This window comes from Scyliorhinus torazame, chromosome 19 (assembly GCF_047496885.1).
Source record: "Scyliorhinus torazame isolate Kashiwa2021f chromosome 19, sScyTor2.1, whole genome shotgun sequence".
Lineage (NCBI taxonomy): Eukaryota > Metazoa > Chordata > Chondrichthyes > Carcharhiniformes > Scyliorhinidae > Scyliorhinus > Scyliorhinus torazame.
Genome location: NC_092725.1, coordinates 76,504,617 through 76,529,976, shown reverse-complemented (window position 1 = coordinate 76,529,976; position 25,360 = coordinate 76,504,617). Strand labels below are relative to the sequence as shown.

General features: G+C 43.4%; 1 protein-coding gene across 1 annotated transcript in view; it reads left to right on the top strand.

Annotated features, from left to right (window-relative positions):
• Nucleotides 1–25,360, top strand: part of atxn10 (ataxin 10) — a 315,724-nt gene that overhangs the window by 105,528 nt on the left and 184,836 nt on the right. The window contains exons 7-9 of the mRNA XM_072484567.1: nucleotides 796–967; nucleotides 9,039–9,147; nucleotides 20,151–20,320. Coding sequence (XP_072340668.1) covers nucleotides 796–967; nucleotides 9,039–9,147; nucleotides 20,151–20,320 — 451 coding nt within the window. The remainder of the gene's footprint in view (nucleotides 1–795; nucleotides 968–9,038; nucleotides 9,148–20,150; nucleotides 20,321–25,360) is intronic.

The window sequence follows — 25,360 nt, the reverse complement described above, 5'->3', positions numbered from 1 at the left end:
GGGCATGTCTGAGATATCTGTGTGCCAGAGATTCCAGTGTTGGGTGTCTGCTCGAAAGTGAAAGGATTTTTGCTGAGGCCTTTCCTTTGAACCTGCTCTGGTCATTTTCTTTGGGGTCTGTGGAGACTGCACCCCAAAATAGAAGCTCTCGGAAACCAGAAGAGATGCCAAAGTCTTAACAAGCAGAGGATAAAGAGGTCAGACCAACTTGCTTGTCCAATCTGAAATGATACCATTCACATTAAAAAAAAATATTAGAATGCCACAATCGAGTGAAAATATTTTCCTTGATGAAGACATTGTTTGATCTCTCTATTCAAGTAGCCATTTTTGAATGTTTTTCACTGTGCTCCTTGATGCTCAGAAGTGGTTGCATTCTTTGACCAATCTGTGCCAGCTTTGAGGGGAAAGCACACCTTAGCTGTCAGCTGAATCAAGTTCTGCCTCCTTCTGCTTGGGCCAATGGAGCAGTGGGAATCTGAAGTGGCAAATATGGAAAAATACAAATTTTAAAAAGGGATTGCTTTTATGGGCCTTGGCAGCAGCAAGATAATTTTTTTAAGTGAAACATAACTGCACATAGAAGGACATTTTAAAATTGGTGTACATTAATCCCACTAAAGTTAAAATCCAAATTGGGCGCTGCACACCAGGATATGCTGACATACTATTTTATTGATCATATCACATATTTCATCAACCTTACTATATAATTGATATTTTGCAGGATCATTTTGCATTGTGACCTTTCTGTAATGCAAGTTATAGTTCTGATACCTATAATCTTTGTTTCAGGATTATTGTCTTGGATCTGATATCTGCAAAGTTGAGTGAGATACTGGAATCTCCAGCTAGCAGTGATGAGTTGACTGCTCCTGTGAGGATGATGCAATTTCTGGCAGGCTGTTTCGTGGAGAAATGCATGGCAGTGTTGAAATTCACCTCTGCTACTGATGAAAAGGATGAGGTAGGGTGAGGAAACGTCCCGCTTTCACCAAATCAAGCTGAAAATGAAAGCTTTAATCTCATGGTGTTGAATACTTTATGTGTATGACTTGAAAGAATTGACTATTTCACTCACAGCTTGGGAGGGATTTGGGGTGGGAATGGGGATGAGTGGTTTTGTTTGCCTATGATTTGAACAAGTCATTTTCTGTATTTCATTTCATTTCATTTTCATTTCATTTCAAGAATTTGTGGAATCAATTGCTGTGATGAACTTAACATATAATCATAGTTAACAATGATTACTATTGTTTATTGCCAAGTATGAACACGAGTGTTCTTTACAAGCAAGTATTGAACGGCCCTTTTTGATTTTGTTATGGGGATTTTTTTTAATATTTGTTCTTAGGATGTGAGTGACACATGCAAGGCAGTATTTATTGCACATCCTGAGTTGCCCTGAAGGTATTAAGATTCAACTGCAAAGTTGGGAATGGATTGACATGTGGACCAGATTGGGTAGAGGGTCACAGATTCTCTTCCCAGAAGTAGGGTTTCTGCAACACAATAGCAATTTTAAGGTTATTTTCTGGTTGTGGCACCTAAATTACTTGCCAAGGTGGAACTTGAATTCATGACCTTCAGGGGAGGCAGTGGCGTAGTGATAATGTCGCTGGACGAGTAATCCAGAGACCCAGAGTCATGCTCTGGGGAAAAATGGTTTGAATTCCTCCATGGCAGATCCTGAAAGTCTAAAGGTGACCATGAAACCATTGTAGAAAGGGTCACCTGGACTCAAAACGTTAGTTCTTTTGTCTCCCTACAGATGCTGCCAGACTTGCTGAGATTTTCCAGCAGGTTGTAAAAACCCATCTGGTTCACTAATGTCCTTCAGGTAAGGATCTGTCATCCTGAACCTGGTCTGGCCTACATGTCACTCCAGACCCACAGCAGTGTGGTTGGCTCTTAAATATTGTCAAGGATGGGCAATAAATAGCCTAGCCAGCGAAGCCCACATCCCAAGAACAAATTTTTAAAAAAGGTTCCAGGTCCAGTACCATAACCACGAGTCTACCATAATGTAATGATACAGATACACATTTGTTTGAAATAGCAAGACAGGAAACCTCTCTGATGCAACAAATTATTCTATTGAGAACTGAATTTAAATATTTTTGTCCAAATTAAACCTTAAAGTTTAGCTGACCTCTTATTACTCAGATATTTATCTTCATATTGTTTGGAGACTTAAAATGCATCCCACTTGTTCCTACTATTCATGTTCCGCCCTGTTGTTCCACAATCTTTTGCACCACCCTCACACCGCACAAATTGCCACATTATTATTACCTATCATTCCAGATCCATGTTTTAAATGCTTTGGACCTTTGAGTTATTTGTAATAGAATTTAATTTTTTGCACCACCAGTATCAGTTTTCTGCCTATCAGTAACATTGAGAATTTTTTTGTATTATTTTTGAGACTGAAGAATGGACTAGGAGTCCTGATGTACCTTTGGTTTAGGGGGAAACAGTTTCTCGGTTTTATCAGAAGCTTCCGACCCCAGAGAGTTTTTTTTTCATGATGACAAAAGAAGTAGATTTAGGCAGTCCTCCCCCCACTCCACTAGTCTACTCCAAACAGCTGCCTTTGAGAAATGCACAGCTATTTGAAACCTGGTGGTTCAGATCTGCTCTGTGGAAGATGGTAATCTGAATGAGCTTGAACCAGGGCCTTCAATTTAATTCCTACATTACTTCATATTTGACGCTATTTAGTTCCAGAAGTGTTCCAAGTCTGCTTCCCATTCTGCTCTGGATGGCACTATTTGTTTTCCCTGGGCAACAGAGAATTGGGAAGTCTTTTGTAGCCTGCTTGTTTTCTTACCGCTGATGACTCCAACAAGGAAATGCATAAAACACACACAAATCTGACTGAAATTGTTTCCAGATATTCTGGGACTATATGTGGTTGTGAGGCAACTTGAGTTACCAGTGTTCATGGTCACTGTCTCGTCACAAAATATAAAATAATGCAATTGGATACTCTCTCCACGAACACAGGAATTGTTTAAGCCCAATTGGTCAGGGAATTATTTATTTTAATTTTATTTTTTCTGCCTGCCATCACCACAATGTACTTCAATTCAATCTTAAGGAAACAGAACTGGTCGCTTACGTTCTTTATATTTTTGAATGGAACTTACCTTAAACCATTCATCACAAGAACTAATTGAAATTGGATGTAGACAAAATCAATGAATCACTTGGAGATATTTGGATTCAATTTGCATTTAAAAAGTGGTTTTGCTGTAAAATATTTTGAAAGTGGTATTTCTTTTTTTTAATAAATATTTATTGAAAATTTTTGGTCAACCAACACAGTACATTGTGCATCCTTTACACAATATTATAACAACACAAATAACAATGACCTATTTTATAAACAAACAAAAAAAATGAATAAATAAGAAATAACAAAAATGAAAACTAACCCGAATTGGCAACTGCCTTATCACAAGTAACACTCTCCAAAAATATAATTTAACAGTCCAATATATAATTATCTGTAGCAACGACCTATACATATTATACAGTATATATTAACAACCCTGAGAGTCCTTCAGGTTCCTCCTCCTCCTCCCCCCCCCCCCCCCCCCCCCCCCCCCCGGATCCTGGGCTGCTGCTGCTGCCTTCTTTTTTCCATTCCATCTATCTTTCTGCGAGGTATTCGACGAACGGTTGCCACCGCCTGGTGAACCCTTGAGCCGACCCCCTTAGAATGAACTTAATCCGCTCTAGCTTTATAAACCCTGCCATGTCATTTATCCAGGTCTCCACCCCCGGGGGCTTGGCTTCTTTCCACATTAACAATATCCTGCGCCGGGCTACTAGGGACGCAAAGGCCAAAACATCGGCCTCTCTCGCCTCCTGCACTCCCGGCTCTTGTGTAACCCCAAATATAGCCAACCCCCAGCTTGGTTCGACCCGGACCCCCACTACTTTTGAAAGCACCTTTGTCACCCCCATCCAAAACCCCTGTAGTGCCGGGCATGACCAAAACATATGGGTATGATTCGCTGGGCTTCTCGAGCACCTCGCACACCTATCCTCCACCCCAAAAAATTTACTGAGCCGTGCTCCAGTCATATGCGCCCTGTGTAATACCTTAAACTGAATCAGGCTTAGCCTGGCACACGAGGACGACGAGTTTACCCTGCTTAGGGCATCTGCCCACAGCCCCTCCTCGATCTCCTCCCCCAGCTCTTCTTCCCATTTCCCTTTTAGTTCATCTACCATAGTCTCCCCTTCGTCCCTCATTTCCCTATATATATCTGACACCTTACCATCCCCCACCCATGTCTTTGAGATCACTCTGTCCTGCACCTCTTGTGTCGGGAGCTGCGGGAATTCCCTCACCTGTTGCCTCGCAAAAGCCCTCAGTTGCATATACCTGAATGCATTCCCTTGGGGCAACCCATATTTCTCGGTCAGCGCTCCCAGACTCGCGAACTTCCCATCCACAAACAGATCTTTCAGTTGCGTTATTCCTGCTCTTTGCCACATTCCATATCCCCCATCCATTCCCCCCGGGGCAAACCTATGGTTGTTTCTTATCGGGGACCCCCCCAAGGCTCCAGTCTTTCCCCTATGCCATCTCCACTGTCCCCAAATCTTCAGTGTAGCCACCACCACCGGGCTTGTGGTGTAGTTCCTCGGTGAGAACGGCAATGGGGCTGTCACCATAGCCTGTAGGCTAGTCCCCCTACAGGACGCCCTCTCTAATCTCTTCCACGCCGCTCCCTCCTCCTCTCCCATCCACTTACTCACCATTGAAATATTAGCGGCCCAATAATACTCACTTAGGCTCGGTAGTGCCAGCCCCCCCCTATCCCTGCTACGCTGTAAGAATCCCTTCCTCACTCTCGGGGTCTTCCCGGCCCACACAAAACCCATGATGCTCTTTTCAATCCTTTTAAAAAAAGCCTTCGTGATCACCACCGGGAGGCACTGAAACACAAAGAGGAATCTCGGGAGGACCACCATCTTAACCGCCTGCACCCTCCCTGCCAGTGACAGGGATACCATATCCCATCTCTTGAAATCCTCCTCCATTTGTTCCACCAACCGCGTTAAATTTAACCTATGCAATGTGCCCCAATTCTTGGCTATCTGGATCCCCAGGTAACGGAAGTCCCTTGTTACCTTCCTCAACGGTAGGTCCTCTATTTCTCTACTCTGCTCCCCTGGATGCACCACAAACAACTCAATTTATACCCTGAAAAATCCCCAAACTCCCCAAGTATCCGCATTATTTCTGGCATCCCCTTCGCCGGATGTGCCACGTATAGTAGCAAATCGTCCGCATACAAAGATACCCGGTGTTCTTCTCCTCCTCTAAGTACTCCCCTCCACTTCTTGGAACCCCTCAACGCTATCGCCAGGGGCTCAATCGCCAGTGCAAACAATAATGGGGACAGAGGGCATCCCTGCCTTGTCCCTCTATGGAGCCGAAAATATGCAGATCCCCGTCCATTCGTGACCACGCTCGCCATCGGGGCCCTATACAACAGCTGCACCCATCTAACATACCCCTCTCCAAAACCAAATCTCCTCAACACCTCCCACAAATAATCCCACTCCACTCTATCAAATGCTTTCTCGGCATCCATCGCCACTACTATCTCCGTTTCCCCTTCTGGTGGGGCCATCATCATTACCCCTAACAGCCTCCGTATATTCGTGTTCAGCTGTCTCCCCTTCACAAACCCAGTTTGGTCCTCGTGGACCACCCCCGGGACACATTCCTCTATTCTCATTGCCATTACCTTGGCCAGGATCTTGGCATCTACATTTAGGAGGGAAATAGGTCTATAGGACCCGCATTGTAGCGGGTCCTTTTCCTTCTTTAAGAGAAGTGATATCGTTGCTTAAGACATAGTCGGGGGCAGTTGTCCCCTTTCCTTTGCCTCATTAAAGGTCCTCGTCAATACCGGTGCGAGCAAGTCCACATATTTTCTATAGAATTCGACTGGGAATCCATCCGGTCCCGGGGCCTTTCCCGCCTGCATGCTCCTAATTCCTTTCACCACTTCTTCTACCTCGATCTGTGCTCCCAGTCCCACCCTTTCCTGCTCTTCCACCTTGGGAAATTCCAGCCGATCCAAGAAGCCCATCATTCTCTCCCTCCCATCCGGGGGTTGAACTTCATATAATTTTTTATAAAATGTCTTGAACACTCCATTCACTCTCTCCGCTCCCCGCTCCATCTCTCCTTCCTCATCCCTCACTCCCCCTATTTCCCTCGCTGCTCCCCTTTTCCTCAATTGGTGTGCCAGCAATCTGCTCGCCTTCTCCCCATATTCATACTGTACACCCTGTGCCTTCCTCCATTGTGCCTCTGCAGTGCCCGTAGTGAGCAAGTCAAATTCTACATGTAGCCTTTGCCTTTCCCTGTACAGTCCCTCCTCCGGTGCTTCCGCATATTGTCTGTCCACCCTCAAAAGTTCTTGCAGCAACTGCTCCCGTTCCTTACTCTCCTGCTTCCCTTTATGTGCCCTTATTGATATCAGCTCCCCTCTAACCACCGCCTTCAACGCCTCCCAGACCACTCCCACCTGGACCTCCCCATTATCATTGAGTTCCAAGTACTTTTCAATGCACCCCCTCACCCTTAGACACACACCCTCATCTGCCATTAGTCCCATGTCCATTCTCCAGGGTGGGCGCCCTCCTGTTTCCTCCCCTATCTCCAAGTCTACCCAATGTGGAGCGTGATCCGAAATGGCTATAGCCGTATACTCCGTTCCCATCACTTTCGGGATCAACGCCCTTCCCAGCACAAAAAAGTCTATTCGCGAGTAGACTTTATGGACATAGGAGAAAAACGAGAACTCCTTACTCCTAGGTCTGCTAAATCTCCATGGGTCTACACCTCCCATCTGCTCCATAAAATCTTTAAGTACCTTGGCTGCTGCCGGCCTCCTTCCAGTCCTGGACTTCGACCTATCCAGCCCTGGTTCCAACACCGTATTAAAATCTCCCCCCATTATCAGCTTTCCCATCTCTAGGTCCGGAATGTGTCCTAGCATCCGCCTCATAAAATTGGCATCATCCCAGTTCGGGGCATATACGTTTACCAAAACCACCGTCTCCCCCTGTCGTTTGCCACTCACCATCAAGTATCTGCCCCCATTATCCGCCACTATAGTGTTTGCCTCGAACATTACCCGCTTCCCCACTAATATAGCCACCCCCCTGTTTTTCGCATCTAGCCCCGAATGGAACACCTGCCCCACCCATCCTTTGCGTAGCCTAACCTGGTCTATCAGTTTCAGGTGCGTTTCCTGTAACATAACCACATCTGCCTTAAGTTTCTTAAGGTGTGCGAGTACCCGTGCCCTCTTTATCGGCCCGTTCAGCCCTCTCACGTTCCACGTGATCAGCCGGGTTGGGGGGCTTCCTACCCCCCCCTTGTCGATTAGCCATCCCCTTTTTCCAGCTCCTCACCCGGTTCCCACGCAGCTGTATCTCCCCCAGGCGGTGCCCCCCCGCCCATCCCCTCCCATACCAGCTCCCCCCCCTCTCCCCAGCAGCTGCAACCCAGTAATTCCCCCCTCCCACCCCCCCCGCTAGATCCCCCGCTAGCGTAATTACTCCCCCCATGTTGCTCCCAGAAGTCAGCAAACTCTGGCCGACCTCGGCTTCCCCCCGTGACCTCGGCTCGCAACGTGCGACGCCCCCTCCTTCCTGCTTCTCTATTCCCGCCATGATTATCATAGCGCGGGAACCAAGCCCGCGTTGGCCCCGCCCCCAATGGCCAACGCCCCATCTCCTCCACCTCCCCTCCTCCCCCCATCACCACCTGTGGAAGAGAGAAAAGTTACCACATCGCAGGATTAGTACATAAAACTCCTCTTTCCCCCCTTTTTAACCCCCCTCTTCGCCCCCCACATTCGCCCCACCACTTTGTTCAAACGTTCTTTTTAATAACCCGCTCATTCCAGTTTTTCTTCCACAATAAAAGTCCACACTTCATCCGCCGTCTCAAAGTAGTGGTGCCTCCCTCGATATGTGACCCACAGTCTTGCCGGTTGCAGCATTCCAAATGTTATCTTCTTTTTATGAAGCACCGCCTTGGCCCGATTAAAGCTCGCCCTCCTTCTCGCCACCTCCGCACTCCAGTCTTGATAAACGCGGATCACCGCGTTCTCCCATTTACTGCTCCGAGTTTTCTTTGCCCATCTAAGGACCATTTCTCTATTCTTAAAACGGAGGAATCTCACCACTATGGCTCTGGGAATTTCTCCTGCTCTCGGTCCTCGCGCCATCACTCGGCATGCTCCCTCCACCTCCAACGGACCCGCCGGGGCCTCCGCTCCCATTAACGAGTGCAGCATCGTGCTCACATATGCCCCGACGTCCGTTCCCTCCGCACCTTCAGGAAGACCAAGAATCCTCAGGTTGTTCCTCCTTGCGTTGTTCTCCAGTGCCTCCAACCTTTCCACACATCGTTTCTGATGTGCCTCATGCGTCTCCGTCTTCACCACCAGGCCCTGTATGTCATCCTCATTCTCGGCTGCCTTTGCCTTCATGACCCGAAGCTCCCGCTCCTGGGTCTTTTGTTCCTCCTTTAGCCCTTCGATCGCCTGTAGTATCGGGGCCAACAGCTCTTTCTTCATTTCCTTTTTGAGCTCTTCCACACAGCATTTCAAGAACTCTTGTTGTTCAGGGCCCCATGTTAAACTGCCACCTTCCGACGCCATCTTGGTTTTTGCTTGCCTTCCTTGCCGCTGTTCTAAAGGATCCACTGCAATCCGGCCACTTTCTCCTCCTTTTTTCATCCATATCCAGGGGGGATACCCTTCTGGTTTACCGCACAATATTTTTAGCCGTCAAAATTGCCGTTGGGGCTCCTATCAAGAGCCCAAAAGTCCGTTTCACCGGGAGCTGCCGAAACGTGCGACTCAGCTGGTCATCGCCGCACCCGAAAGCCCCGGAAAGTTGTATTTCTAAAAACAATTTCTAAATCAATAGCATAGGGTACTTATTTAATTCTAAAATAATATGTGTTTGATTTTGCTTTTGCATAGGAAGCCCTCATTGTGATCAAGCTCCTTGATATTCTTTGCGAAACAACCTCAAACCATGAAAAGTTCAGTTATTTGCAGAACTCACCTGGTCTGGTAGAGACTGCTGTTGGTAAGTGCAAAAGAAAGAAATGCATTGTACAGTTGCAAGAAAGGTTCTGATCAGTGATGAAATGAGTAAAGTTCTGAACAAAAGAAGAAAGAAAATGTTCATTTAACCATCCCTTTCGCCACTATTGCATTGATGATTTTTAAAAATAAAACGTGTGGGTTTAACAATGGCTGCATTCCAATCGATAAAGCACAAGAGCAAACTACTGCGCGTATAATTTAGGGCAGCACGGCAGCATTGTGGTTAGCACAATTGCTTCACAGCTCCAGGGTCCCAGGTTCGATTCCCGGCTTGGGTCACTGTCTGTGCGGAGTCTGCATATTCCCCCCGTGTGTGCATGGGTTTCCTCCGGGTGCTCCGGTTTCCTCCCACAGTCCAAAGATGTGCAGGTTAGGTGGGTTGGCCATGCTAAATTGCCCTTAGTGTCCAAAATTGTCCTTTGTGTTGCTCTTTCCACGAGCCGGTGCAGACTCAATGGGCCGAATGACCTCCTTCTGCACTGTAAATTCTATGATATAATGCATTAGGGTGAGCATTACAAAATATCTGTTGTAATCTTATCTGGGTTCTAGCCTATAAGTAATTTCACTTAAAGCTGTGCAGATATTGAATGAATAGCCCATACGGCATGTGCCTAAGCAAAGAAAACACTTGCAATATGAATTCTAAAAAAAGAGTACTTAATTTCATACTGATTATCGTACCAATCCAATTTCATGAAAACATGAAAAGGGCGAAAGGCTAACAGAGGGCATTACAAAACAATGTAACCTGCTCTCCATTTTTCTTGAAGTGCCAAACAATTGCAGTAATGCAATTTCTTTGGTGTAGCTACAAATTCAACTTTACCTAGACTGGCAATTTTGGCCCAGTTTTAGCGTTCAGATAACCCAGGCTAATAAAAATATATCAGTTACTAGAAACATTGATTAAAATTGAAACGCAATGGCATAATAGCAGAAACTGAAATTTGACAACAGCTAGGTTAAAATTGGTGATGAAGTATTTCAGTTTTTAAGCATTCAGATGGATTAAGGAAAAAATTGGTTAGCAGACCGGAAACACAGAGTAGGAATAAATGGGTCTTTTTGTAACTGGCAGGCAGTTTCGAGTGGGGTCCCACAGTGATTCTCAACATATAACAATGATTTGAATGAGGGAACCAAAAGTAATATTTTCAAGTTTGTCGATGACACAAAACTTTGTGGGACGGTGAGGAGCATATTTAGAGGCTTCGAGGTAATTAAGACAGTTGAGCGAATGAGAAAATACATCCCAGATGCAGAATAAAGTGGATGAATGTGAACCTATCCACTTTGGACAGAGAAACAGAATGGCAGAGTTTCATGTAAACAATGATAGATTGGAAAATGTTGACGTACATAGGGACATAGGTGTCCTTGTACACCAGTCACTGAAAGCAAGCATGTAGCTGCTGCAAGCAGTTTCGAAGGCAAATTGTATGTTGACCTTCATTGCGAGAAGACTTGAGTACAGGAGCAAAGATATCTTACTGCAGCTGTACAGGACGTTGGTGTGGCCACACCTGGAGTATTGTGTGCAGTTTTGGTCTCCTTATACTTGACTTGGAGGGAATGCAGTGAATGTTCACCAAAGTCATTCCTGGGATGCAGGATTGTCGTATTGAGAGGGATTCTGTCAACTGTGCCACTATTCAATGGAATTTAGAAGAATGAGAGGGATCTAATTGAAACGTAAAACATTCTGACAAGGCTGGGCAGACTGGATTCGGGGATATTATTTCCTCTGGCTGGAGGGTCTAAAACAAGGGGGTTCAGTCTCAGGATACAGGGTTGGCCATTTAGGACTGAGATAATTTACCATTCACTCTGAATGATAAATTGTGGAATTTTCTACCATAGAAGGCTGTGGTGGCTGAATCACTGAATATACTTAAAAAGGAAATAGATAGATTACTGGACTCTTAAAGGGTGTGGGGAGAGTGCTGGGGTATGACATTGAGATAGAAGATCAGCCATGATCATGCTGAATAACGGAGCAGACTGAAAGGGCCGAATGACCTACTCCTGCTATTTTCTATGTTTCTAATTGAAGGACAAATTAGGAACGATGATTCAGATTCTGCAGTAGATGTAACGATGCAACTACAATCGTTGTTAAGAAGTAACTTTTGGCAGCCATGCCTTCACAGTTAAACACAGAAATCAGGAAGTTGCTGACCAGTTTTCACTACGACTCCACAAGCTTTGCTAAACTGGTACCTCAACGAGAAACCTAGTATTACAACATACGAAGGTCGTGAATTAATGACATTTGCCGTATAGATACTAAACACACCAACAAATATTAGTGCTTGTCCATTCAAGTGTAAGTGTTGTTTTACTGGTGTAGTAAGTCTTAACTAATGTCTGTCATGCTCAAAATTTGTTTTTAAAAGTGGAGTGTTTTATTCCTTCCAAATTTAATTATTGTTTCATATTGATTTTACAAACTTTCTCTTTTGTCTCTTGTCTCTTAATCACAACTTTCTTTCCCTCTGTGTACATTGTTTTCTCTACCAGATTTCATACAGAATTAAATATTCTAACTTGCACTTTCTGGTTTAGAGTCTGTGTGTCACAGTAAATATTCTAGAATAAGAGGAGTTAGGAGGAGAGATAGAGAATAGTCTCTGGGCGGAAGGGTTGAGCAGAGTCAACACGTCCGCATCATGTGATCGGCTCAGCCTGATACAGTGTAAGGTCGTTCACCGGGCTCACATGACAGTGGCCCGGATGAGCAGGTTCTTTGGGGTAGAAGATAGGTGCGCAAGGTGTGCGGGAGGACCAACGAACGAAATCCATATGTTCTGGGCATGCCCGAAGCTTAGGGGATTCTGGCAGGGGTTTGCGGATGTCATGTCCAAGGTGTTGAAAACAAGGGTGGCACCGAGTCTAGAGGTGGCGATTTTCGGAGTGTCGGAAGACCTGGGAATCCAGGAGGAGAAAGGGGCAGATGTTCTGGCCTTTGCCTCCCTGGTACCCCGGAAACGGATATTATTAGCTTGGAGGGACTCAAAGCCCCCGAAGTCGGAGGCCTGGTTAACTGACATGGCTAGCTTTCTCTGTCTGGAGAAAATAAAGTTCGTCCTGAGAGGGTCAATGCTAGGGTTCGTCTGGAGGTGGCAGCCGTTCGTCCACTTCTTTGGGGAAAATAAACCGTCAGCAGAAAAGAGAGGGGGGGGTGGTTGGGGTTTAGTTTAGTTTAGAGTAGGGTGTTAGAAAAGGTGGGACCTGTGAGGGAGGAAGACGGCTTTTGCACTATGTTTATATTTGTATGTACACTATTTCTTCTGTTATTGTTATAAAACCATAAATACCTCAATAAAATGTTTATTAAAAAAAAGAAGTATTCTGGAATGGTCCTTCTATCTTGGACTCTAGGAGTGGAGCTTTGTGAGGATACTGTACATTTTTATAAAATACATTTAGATATCCACATGGCTGTTTCTAAGTTTTAAAAATAGGACAAAGCACTTTCCAACTGGCTAATCCATATCTGTCTGTGACCCTCGAAAAAAAGAAGCACAGAAACTTGCATCTTGTTATCTCTAAAGAGGCACTAATAGCCCCTGTGGGCTGCAGAGACTAAATTCGAAGAGGACTCTCCAAAAGCTATCTGCATTTTATAAGCAGGCTGGCTAGGCAGAGCCACTAGTCTTCCCCTCAAGTCATCCTTTGTCAAAAACACTTTATAGAGGTGAGAGTCATGTGATGAACCTCCTTGCTGGTGGAACCAGTTGTTTTGCCTTGCTGTACTGCAAACACAATCTGCCATTTTCCATCTAACTGGCAGCAGCATAGAAAAGGCGATCAGCCCAGATTGAATACCTGGCCCTCATCTACACTGTTTCTAATGGATTATCTGAACCATCGTCTACAACAGTGTTTTTCAAACTTTGATTCCGGGGACCCATTTTTACCAACCGGCCGACCTTCGCGACCCACGCCGGCCGACCTTCGCGACCCACGCCGGCCGACCTTCGCGACCCACGCCGGCCGACCTTCGCGACCCACGCCGGCCGACCTTCGCGACCCACGCCGGCCGACCTTCGCAACCCACAGCGGCCAACCTTCGCGGCCCACGCCAGCCGACCAGCGTGACCCACCATTTTCTCTTACCTTGTTGCTGACAAAAATGGAAGAAATGGATTTGGGTCCCTTTGGTTCCTTTGGCCCCCTGAACTTGAACAAAAAAAGGCTGCGACCATACAAAAAAAGAATGCGGCCGCACTGCGCATCCGTGCTCGATCATCGGTGCGCATCGCATGCAACCGATGATCGGGCAGGCATGCGCAGTGCGGCCAAATTTTAAAAATCTGTTCCTGGCCATTTTGAAGGCCGCTCGCAGCCGGCATTCTTAAAAGCCGGCTGCTGCGCCTGTTGCGCGTGGATTTGTGCGATCGGGAGCGCCGTGACGGACGGCTCCGCGACCCGCCCGTGACCCACCTGCGGGTCACGCCCCTGAGTTTGACAATACCTGGTCTACAAGACTGATTCTTTTGTGCATGCCTATATCATCATATGAAGTTAACTACTGGAAAAGTGAATTATACAGCTTTGGTTTTCAAGCTGTGGACCTCAATGACGGCATACCCCATTGGACTCTGGACCCACGTGTGACAATTATACTTTCTCTGTAGTCTTTGCCCTGTAAATCGTTCTTTTCTGTATCCCTCTTTTATTGCATGAGTGCAATAACCCCAGACCATTCCCTGAGCCACTCCAGTACGCTAGATTCATTCCTAACTTCAAAGAGAATTATGTGCTGTCATTTTTTCCAACTTTTGAGAAAGTAGCAGAACAGCTAAAATATCGGGGTATTTGCAATTCAAAGGCAGTGTATTGCCAGCAATTCTGGAATGCTCACGACCCCTCACAGACAGTTGAGAGAAATTGCATTTGACTCAATGGGTAAGGGCCCTTTTAATGCCATGCACATATGTGGAGTTGCATGAGTTGGTATTGAGAGGAATTTAAAAACTGGTTACCCTCCAGCCTGAGGACGCACTTAGAAGAGCAGAGAATCCTCACAACTAGAGATACAACAGTCACAGCAGGTGGCACTCACCCGTAGCCTCATGGGACGTGCATTTGGGGCTAAGAGTTCTGAATTTTCCTCTGTTGGGATCAGGCACAAGCAAAATCAATGGTTTTCTTAACTCAACCTGTTCTCTTAACAGTATCATTCACTGTATCGATGACTGAAAAGACATTGAAGATCCAAGATTTTGATTATCTTAGACAACAAAAGGAAAAAAACGACCAAATTACTGTTAGACTGTCAGGAAAAGAAGAAACAATTTACCAAAGATATTTCAGGAGGACCATCTACTTTCTGCAGATAGTGGTAAGAGAGCCTCACCTCTCTCTGCATGAGGGTGCCACAATATGGGCAATGGGAAGAATTGCTGAGGAGTGGGAGACAAGACGGTGTCATCTTCTGTAATGAGATAAATTTCCTATAGACAATTAATTTGAGGGCAAGATTGCTAAAGATTTTGTTGCAGCTTCTGTGCTGACTTGCAGCTCTAGAGAGAAGATGACTTTTAATGGGACAGAAGTATGGGTGTCAATTGACTTTCACCCCTGGAAGGTACCGGCTCTTTAGCAGTGTAATCCTATTGATCTTGGGCAACGCATTCTCTGTGGAAGACTCTTCATGAATCACAAGAGATAGGCTGGGCAAAGATTGGTAAGGTCAGGAAAACTAGGATCTGAATGCTGCTCAGCCACTAAAAACACAAACAACTCCTTGAAAAAGTCAACAGAGATGTCATATAATGCATCCAACAACAGGAAAGACGAATCATCCTCTAGGACCTCAGCCTCCAGGCGGTCACTCAATATTGTAAAGGATTCTTCTTCATCACTTTCTAGGAAGAACCATTCAGGCCAGCAGGTGGTCGTTGCCTGCTACCCTTCTGTATCTGCCACCCCTGGTCTGTCTTCATGAAAAACTCAGAGATCCATAGCTTTATTCCACCTAGTGTCCCACAATGGATCATATCTCTGTGAAAGGAAGAAATTTACTGATGATTATATAAAATTCCTCAGCTTATGAAGGCTGAGTTTCCACTGCTTCTAAATAAAAGGTTGAAGATTATTGCATGACAAAGGGTCATCTTTGTCAGATTGTCCAGTATTTTCTGTTTTTCATGACAGTGAGGCAGTCACTCAAATGATGGGCATCGACTTTTTGTCTAGGGTTCCTAGATGTATGCCAACATCAATACTTAACGAGGATGTAAGTTAATTGTGAAGATCACAGAGAATCAATGATCTGATGCCCCTTGTAGCTAAGAGCAATAATCCTGCCTTTGACTAAGAGATCTTTGCCACATGGACCATGTCATTCGATGTCTACTGGATGACGGGTTGTTGGCTGAAGCCAGTCAAAGTCATCTTGTATGCCAACAGCAACAACAGCATCAATTTTAAAGTGGTATCAAAACCTTCAATTTGGACTGTTACAACCGGGTGAGGAAGAGTGAGTTGGCTCCCCTTCTGTTCAGCCCCCTCGGTTGATCACAGCAAAGATTAAAAGAAAATGTATTTTCCCGTAATGCCTTTTCCGATCCAAATGTATTTATTTGTTGCTAAGGACCCAGTAAAACCAGGTTTTGTTGAGAGAAAGAAAGACCAAGTATATTAGTTACGAAACCCGAGAAAAACGAATAAAGATGTCATGACACACATGTGCGTGTACACACATCTGAGAAATAAGAAAGTTGAAGTCCAACAGAAGTTAACATAATATAAGGTTAAGTCCTTTGCTTGTCTTTGACGTGTAGATTGTTAAACATTGTGGCAGTTTTAAGTTAGGTAATTTCTTGTAGAATTCTGGGGTTGGCATTGTTCAGGTCAGTACTCTGTTGAAGACACCTTTTTAGCTTCCAGAGAGAGAGAGAAATATCTTTCCTGCTGTGTTCCAGCACTGTTTTGGATGACTGTCATTTTTCTTTCTCCTCCTGCTTTTCGTTTCTCTGATTCTGCTTGGCAGAACAGATTTGTAAAACCTCTCTCTTTTTTTCCCCAGAAGGGAATTCGATTAGGATGTCTTATTTTCATTGTTGTATACCAAAGACAAAATATTTGACATATTTCAAGAGCTAAATCAGCAGGAAATGGGGGTTAATTCATCCTGCACAGGGGGTCATGAATGTCTGACGAGTATCTGATCAAAGTCCAACACTTTGCATCTTTCATGCCTTCCTTTCAAGGATGTCCCTGTTTGAAGTACACCTTAACACTTCACTGGTGTAAAATTCTGTGCAACATGTCTGCAGTGTAATTCATATAGAAACTTCCCAGAAATGTGGTCAACTTTACAATATCAGCAATCAGATGACTCATGGCAGCCATTTTTAATACGGGTCTTTTCTCTTATTTTGTTTTAGTCAGGTCTTCTTTAAACAGTTCAATTTGTTCATGTTTCGCTGTTAAAGTTTTAGATAGCTACAGTTTTTTGTCCTTGTGACAATGTAACTGACTGATAGCCTGGACTAAGACTATCCACTTCCCCTTGGAACTATGGAATGCCATTTTTTTCTTGAACTTCCACTTCTTCATTGGGATATATTTCATAAATACTTTCTGATTTTCAATTTTGATTAAAATAGTTGGATTTGCAGAAACGCTTGAAATGTTCAGTTTTGCCATAGTGGAAGCATTTCGCTCTTCCTGCTGGGCAGTCTTGGTGTCGATACTGTTTTTTTGCGCCACAACACCAGCATCTCAAAATGGCTGGCTGCATGGATTTTCCCCACACTTTTGCTTGGTTAGGTGGGCTTATGTGGAGTGCTGCTGCCCGTAGACCTACACAGTCTACGGAGTTATGTGGAAGCTCGGAGTTGCACCGAAATATAGCTCAGTTGAATTCTGTAAGCTCGGCCTGCCTCGTATACGGGACTGCTTGATCCAAAGTAAGATCATCTTTGATCTGCAGAAAATCGGAGAGTTTTTCAAACCGGACACACACGACTGTGATCATGGATTCCCTTGTCTTAAAGCGCCTCACATCTGTAGGAACTATCTGGGCAATGTAGTTTGTTCAAAATAATTATATTTATTCCCCATGCCATTGCCATTGCTGGTTGAAGTATGTTTGTTCATTTATTAAGTTTTGTTTAAACTAAAATAAGTGTCAACATCTTTAAGAGTAGACTCAAAGATGACATGGACTCCTGTGCCCCATGCCTTAGGCGAACATAATTTGCTACTCGACCTAGCCATTAAAAAAGAAATTGACTTGAAACTTTTGATCTTTTCGCAAAGGGCTGATGATGCTCGCTTTGGGGGAAAATGGCATTTCCATAACTCCCACTGGTGGCCTCTCTGCAGGCCTTCCGGCAGTCAAAAGGGCAGGGCAAGAGTAGGAATGGCTCACCAAGCACAGGCATCATTATCTCTCCAGTGTGCAGCCTCCTTTTCTACGAGCTTCCATCAACGTTTTCTTCTCTCTGGTTGCTTTGATAACACCCGTGTTGTCTCCACTGCTACCCCATGTTCTGGGATGCCCCTTCTATCTTGCACTCTTAGCTTTAGACTTGATTCTCAGACATACTGTAGACATACTCTTGTATCTGCTTAACACTTGTACGATATCTAAACAGATTGCAGAATCGGCATGTTGCTCCTAGAAAATATTTCAACCCCTCTATAGAGAGAGAGAGAGAGTCGAACATGTGCTTGACCGATATCTGTGTTACATCATCATCTATGTCACACATTTGCATATCCCATCTATTAACACTTTATACTGCAATAAGTATTACTGCAGTAAGTGTGACTCAATCTGGTTGAAGATGTGTGTTGTTCATACTGGTCCAGATTCTCTGTAGAAGGTGCTGCACTGCTTTGACTACCTGATAATTATAAATCACAGTGTAAAAGCCAACAGAACTGTCTGGACAAGAGCAATCACAATGAATGGTGTACTCCGCTTGTTCACTGCTGGCTGCAAAATCCCAGTCAGTGTCACTGCATTGGAGCATACCAATTATGTAGAAGTGGCCCAAACAGAATCCCTTTGAATAAAGCTGAGGTATCACTGGGATCATGTTATAGGTGATATAATGGTGGGAAAGAGATTAAAGGATAATGGCAGGTACATTGGGAGTATACGAGCATAAACTTGGCAGATGGAATATAATGCAGGGAAATGTGAAGTTGCGCATTTTGGTCGGAAGAATAAAGGAGCTGAGTATTATTTAAGTGAAAAAAGACTGCAGAAAGTTGCAGTACAGAGGTATTTTTCTCAATTGGGCGGCACGGTAACACAGTGGTTAGCACTGCTGCTTCACAGCGCAAGGGACTCTGGTCACTGTGCGGAGTCTGTACTTTCTCGCCGCATCTGTGTAGGTTTCCTCCGGGTGCTCCGGTTTCCTCTCCAGTCCCGAAAGACGTGCTTGTTAGGTGAATTGGACATTCTGAATTTTCCCTCAGTGTACCCGAACAGGTGCCTTAGCTTGGTGACTAGGGGCTTTTCATAGTAACTCTATTGTAATGTTAATGTAAACCTACTTGTGACACTAATAAAGGTTATTATTAAATCACTAAAAGCTAGCAAGCAAGATCAACAGGTCATAGGGAAGGCCGTATGGCCGAGTTCTGGTCCTATGTCTTTTGGTCTTAAATCATGGCTGTTTAAGATTTTAATCTCCAAAAATATTTGGGGGATAGCAAAGGAACAACATAGCTTGCATTTAAATAGCCACTTTCATTACCTCAATAGATTCCAAAGCCCTGTACAGCAAGTAAAGTGCAGTTAAAGTTGTAGCATAAGAAATGCAGCAGCCAATTTTATTTGCACTCAACAAGCTCCCATAAACAGTAATGGGATGACGACCAGATAATCTGTTTTCGTGATATTGCTTGTGGGTTAAAAATCGGCAAAAACACGAGAAGAATTCCACTTGCCTCAACTTTCCTGGGAAATTGAGCAAAATGTTTGTGCGCAGGGTGGAAAGATTTTTTGCATTTCATTCAGGATTATTTTCTTGCTGATATAACAAGGAAGGAAGCACTACATGACATTGTCTTAGTGATGAAATGGTCAAGTAAGTGATCTAACAGTGAATAAATATTTGAGAAACCGTTGACTCAATGTAATGAGAAAGGAAAAGTTGAGGACCCGGATACTTGTTTTTTATGTAATTTATAGTTGATGTTTTTAAACATCATTTAAAACACCTTGCCTGTAAAATGGAAGAAAAAATTGGCAAAAGGAACCATGGTCAGCAATAATATTAAACAGGAGTTGGAAGGAGTAAATCTATTGTGGTTAGGGACAAAAAGGAGCGAATTGGGTTATATGGGTAAATGGGGAGATTAGATGAAACTTGAATTTCTTTTTAAATAATATAATCTTTATTAGTGTCACAAGTAGGCTTACATTAACACTGCAATGAAGTTACTGTGAAAATCTCTTTGTCGCCGCATTCCGTCGTCTGTTCGGACACACTGAGGGAGAATTCACAATGTCCAATTCACCTAACAGCATGTCTTTCGGGACTTGTGGAAGGAAACCGGAGCACCCAAGGAAACCCACGCAGACACAGGGAGCAAATTCAGACTCCGTACAGACAGTGACCCAAGCCAGGAATCAAACCTGGGATCCTGGAATTGTGAAGCAACAGTACTAACCACTGTGCTACCATGCTGCCAATTTAGAGTAAAATGTAACACCTAACAGGAAATATAATTCTTAAAAATCAGACCATAATCTCGATTTAGGAGTTGAGTGATCAATGCCAAAATTTCCCGATGTTAACAAACGGGTGGGTATTGCAAATTGGGAAAAGCCTTGGGACTAATAATTGGGCAAACAGGATAGGCAGATAGATGACAGTGCAGTATGTAGAAATGTCATACAATTTTGAAAATGAGGTAGTTTTTATTTAAGATTGATCATAGTAGTTCAAAGCTGTTAGATATTAGATTAATTGTATTTTCTCTTCTGAATATCGCTTTCTATTCCAGAACTTTTGTATCAAACGCATCTTGCTGGAAAGCAAAACAGAAATATTTTCAGTGCATCCCAATCTTTATCATTAACCCATCACGCCTCCCATCCTGCTGTGGGCTTTAAAGCTCATTTGATCCATTTGATTGGGAATCTTTGTTACAACAACACTGAAAACCAAGATAAGGTGAGAATTTCTATGATTTTTTTTGTTAAAAAATGGCTATTACTGAAGTATACCAGAAACATTGACGTCCAGTCCAAGGAGGGAAATGCTCCTATTCATTTTATTCTTCAAGAGCTACAAACCATTGTGTTAATTACCTAAGAAAGGTGTATTGTATGTTTATAATGCGAAGGGTGAGCTGAACCATTTGTAAAACTTTATTCTGTTCTATTAGAAAAATATTGTGCTTCTGGAAATATAAGTGTTGAAGCAGTACAGATAAGAGGATCAAATCTTTTGAATACACCAGCATTAGCAATTATAAAAAGATCTTGGCTATTTGAGAGGTTAACCAGAAACAATCACCTCCCAACTGGACATTACTGTCCCTTCAATGCTCATACCTCAAGTCCATTGTCAAATTGGTTTTACAGCTGTATTTTTGTAGGCAAATAGTTTCAGTAATACTGACTGATACAGAACAATTGATCTTGGTGTCACTGAAAGGATGGGGAGAAATGTTAAACCAGAATCCTGATTCTCGATGGCTATCCAGTGACTTTTGGCAGAAAATTAATGTCAAGAAGATAGCATAGGCCCATACCAGGGCATCACCTGAATTGCTTTTTTGCAGTACGTAAATAGTTGTTAAATCATATGAACGATATTCAACATCCACCTTTGCAGGTGAAAATCTATCAGTACATAATATTTGGATTCACCCATCATTACCAGTGAATGCCAACATTTATGTGAAAGATTTTTAATGCTAGCAAGCCCACCCAAATATTTACATGTTTTACACACCAAAGACTTGCTGGCATTTGATTTATGAAACAAAAAAAATCTTCTATGTTGAAAAGTGAATCTACAGTTGTGCGTAATTTGTTCTTGGCACTTTTACTTCATAGTTGTAATCTCAAACCTTTTAATCTTTTCTATGCCTCCCTGTTTGCAATGTAAATATTTCAATATGAGTATGTGTGTATTAAGTGTGATTTAGCTCTTTTCTGATTTCAGTTTAGAGATCTTGGGATTGTGTAGGTTTTATTTTTGGGGGAAAGGACAGAGCAGGATTCTGTGGTACTTTGGAAAGATTAGATCAATCTTGTGAATGGATGGTAGGACTACTAAATACCTTCTGACGGTCAGTATGAGAGCAAACATAGGAGAGTTGTGAAAACAGATGACCTGTCCTTCCTTTCAACTGAGACGATGCAGGCAAATCAAAACAAGAAGGTAACCTTTCAACAAAGATGCACCATGAAAATAATTACATGGAGAATACTATTATGTTTGCTCTCTGATTAAGAGAATCATTATTACAAATTTAAAGCACATGTCCCTAACCCCACAAAACAGCTGAGCCGCCTTACCCCTCTATTGTAATGTTGATTCTCTGATCAAATGTAGCATTTGTAGTTAAAGGCTGTACACATCTGACTCAAGAGTTACTGTAGTAGCCAAAATTGTTTTAATGTCTTAAGGAACACTGTTAAACTGTAATCCTCAATTGCATTAGCTTTTCAAATTGCTTTTAACATAAGACTGTAACTAATTGTTTGACACCTCAGAAATTATTCTTTAAAATTATAGCTTTGAAATCTGCTTTTTTAGTACTCTCAATTTTATATGAAGACTTTGTTCTACTTCATTATTGACTTAGTATTAGTTATTAGTGTATAATTGTGCACCTTTGCAATAGGGGGCTGAAAATATTTTGCTAAAAGCTTCCTGCATTTTGCATATGTGCGCACCATGAAGCATTCTTTTATTTTGATAAAGTTCTCCTAATTATAAAAGACATCCATGATACACTACATTCTTCACCTGTATTATTAGGCACTAAAGCAAGAATAAAACTTGCATTGATATAACTTTCAATGTGGTAAAAATCATCACAAGCCATAAGAGATAGAAGAGGAAAACCGTAATGTATTGACTCATTTATGTAGTAAAATGGTGCATGGTGCTTCAAAGGAGGGTTAATGAACAAAATTTGGCATCAAGCCAGAATGGAATATTCGGACAAGTGACCAAAAGCTTGGTCAGCGATAAGGAGCAGCTTAAAGAAAGGGAGAAGGAGTTGGAGAGGTGACGGCGAATGTCTGAGAAGAAGACATGGTCGCCAAAGGAAAGGGGCAGTGGAAATCTGGAATGAGTAAGACACTAGAATTGGAAGAGCACAATGATTTCAGAGTTGTAAATTGTTGACTGTTTCTGAGATTGGATGGGGCAAGCCCAGTTAGAGATTTGAACACAAGGTTAAGAATTTGAGACTTGGCAGGGATGGGTGAATGGGAGTTTATGAGTTTACAGACAATGACATTTCACATGTCATTAAAACTTTATGTTAAATCCTGACTCTCAATTCTGAATTTACACTTGTGCCAGCGTTGTTTTTAAATCAGGATATGTTTTCAATAGGGGCAGGTTTTGCCCTGTACATTCTAACATCAGGCAATGATCGCCAGTGGTAGCATACATTGAAGATGCTTCTTTAAATTATCAGACACTTTGACCAGTTTATTAGTAAAACGTTTTACTCAGGTGCCCTGATTTGTGCGATGAACAAAGGGCAAACACAAGTTCACCATTCAACCCAAATTTATTCACAAACACAATAAAACAGTTACTCTCCCAAAGTATCCCAAGTACTATCTGCCCTAGGATTCTAATACTACCTGTGCCGATTAACTTGATTGAGCTGCGGATCCAATCCTCTGAGCTTCAATCGTCTGAGCCTCAATCGTCTGAGCCTCAATCGTCCAAGCCTATATCGTCCCAGGGCCCTCATCTGCGAAGGTGGCTCTCGCATGCCTCTTCTATATGTTCTCTGGTTTGCCATCGCATCTTCTCCATGTCAAGTCTTTGCTGGGGAGAGTTTCTGGGTGTCCTTTCTTATCTCTCTCTTTGCGTCCTTCCAGAAGTTTCTCTGGCCCTCAGCCAATGAGGTCACTGGGCGGGGGTCAGAACATACAATGAAGTTGCTGAGTCCAATTCTGCAGCACACCAAGAACTCCCCCCAGGGTGCATTGTCCACACATAATCTTATCCTATATAAGGTAGCGGCGGGAAATCAAGGTGCCAGAAAGTCTGGCAGCATCTGGGCAATCCATAACAATCAATCTGAATAGGCCTGATTATCTCCAATCTCCTGTTCACAAGTCTAGTCCAGACTTGTCCTGACTTACAGTCTCTGATCGAATTTGGCTCTTTGAATTCCCATCAGGCCTGTCTGTGGTTCTGACTGTGGTTTAATTTAGTGTCCAATAGACTCCTTAGTGTCCTTAGACTTAGGCCGTTGGCTATTTTACCACAGTCCCGCCTCTTGATCCAGTGAGCGTCAGTGAACCGGATCACACAAATCTAGCCAAGTCCCCGGACGGGCAAGTACCAAAATCTCAAGCAAATGATCCTAATCCCTAACCCAACGTATATACACTCTGTAGACATCATAAATGCAAAATTAGACTGCTCATATATACAAAATAAACTGTAGAAAACATGGATAAATATAAAAATCATACAGATAAATACAAAAAAACCCACAGATAAATTTAAAAAATCTTTTAGAGGCGAGAGTTGTTAATATATCCCTTGTTTGTGGAGCCCAAAGACCTTTTCTATATCCAAGGGCCAGATTAGTTCCTTCTTCTAGTGGACGAGCTTTGTTGTGAGGATGGTTAAATAGAGAATACCATCCTCACATTCACCCCATCCAGTAGGGTGAACCACATTTATACAGGGAATGTTAATTCAAACTTCCTGTTGCCAGTCCTTTCTTCTGTGGGTCTGCGTCCTTCTTAACATAGACATAGTTAACATAGAACATACAGTGCAGAAGGAGGCCATTCAGCCCATCGAGTCTGCACCGACCCACTTAAGCCCTCACTTCCACCCTATCCCCGTAACCCAATAACCCCTCCTAACCTTTTTCGAGACCAAAGGTGTCCATTGCAAGGCAAAAATCCCAGGTACCCTACCACAAGTGCTTAATACATTCTGTAGTGAGAGATCAGGGTAGCATCTTTTATTACAGGTTGAAAATCCCTTATCCGAAATGCTTGGGGCCGAGTGTGTATCAGACTTTGGTATTTTTCAGATATTGCAATATACTGTGCAGGTGCAGTGCGCACTGGGAACTGCTCATGTGCAGTGCGTGTTGGGAACTGCGCATGTGAGGTGCGTGTTGGGAACTGCACGTGTGCAGCGCATGTTGGGAACTACATGTGCGGCACGCTCGAGAAAAAGTCCGGATTTTGGAATTTTTCGGATAAGGGATGTTCAACCTGTATTCCTTAAGATCTGATTTCTTCTCACCAGTATCCCTCCCACCAGATGCTAGCTCACACATCTTTACTAATCCCCTTTATAATATCAATTGATTCTCATTTTAGGTTATGCCATGGATTTTGTTATTTTATCCCGGAATCTGGGGTAGCCTGGCATTCGTATTTAATTTGGTTGCTTTACTGGGATGATGAGCTGTGACGTTTACCACAAGGCAGAGTCACACAAGCGGAAGTCGTACAGATGAGAAGAGTACATTTTAACTAAACCTAAACATAGGGAATGAAGTTCTCGGAAAACCCTGTGGAGGTCTGTGTCTACTCCAAATCAGTGTAGTCTAGCCATTCATGTTTAATGGGGTCCTTTCCTTGGATGATGAATTGTGGCCACAAGGCAGAGTTGCACAAGCGGAAGTTACGTAGAACTGATGGTTTTAACTAAACCCAAACACAGGAAATGACCACGCAGTGAAAGCCCTGTAGGGGTTTCTTAAGGTGATGAACAAAGCTAATAAATCGGTTTCCTACCAAAGGGTCACGAAGGAACTAAACCCATAGGAAATGACCCCGCAGGTGAAAGCCCTTTAGGGGTTACCTAAGACGATGAAGAGAAGAAAATCGGTTTCCTACCAAAGGGTTACGAGGAACTAAACCCTAACACCAAAAATGGCACTGCTCGTGGAAGCTCTGGGCGGTTTATGCTGTCCTCACAAAGTAACAGAGAATGAGCTTATATAAAAGTCAGGGGAAACCTTCACCCAGAGGAAGA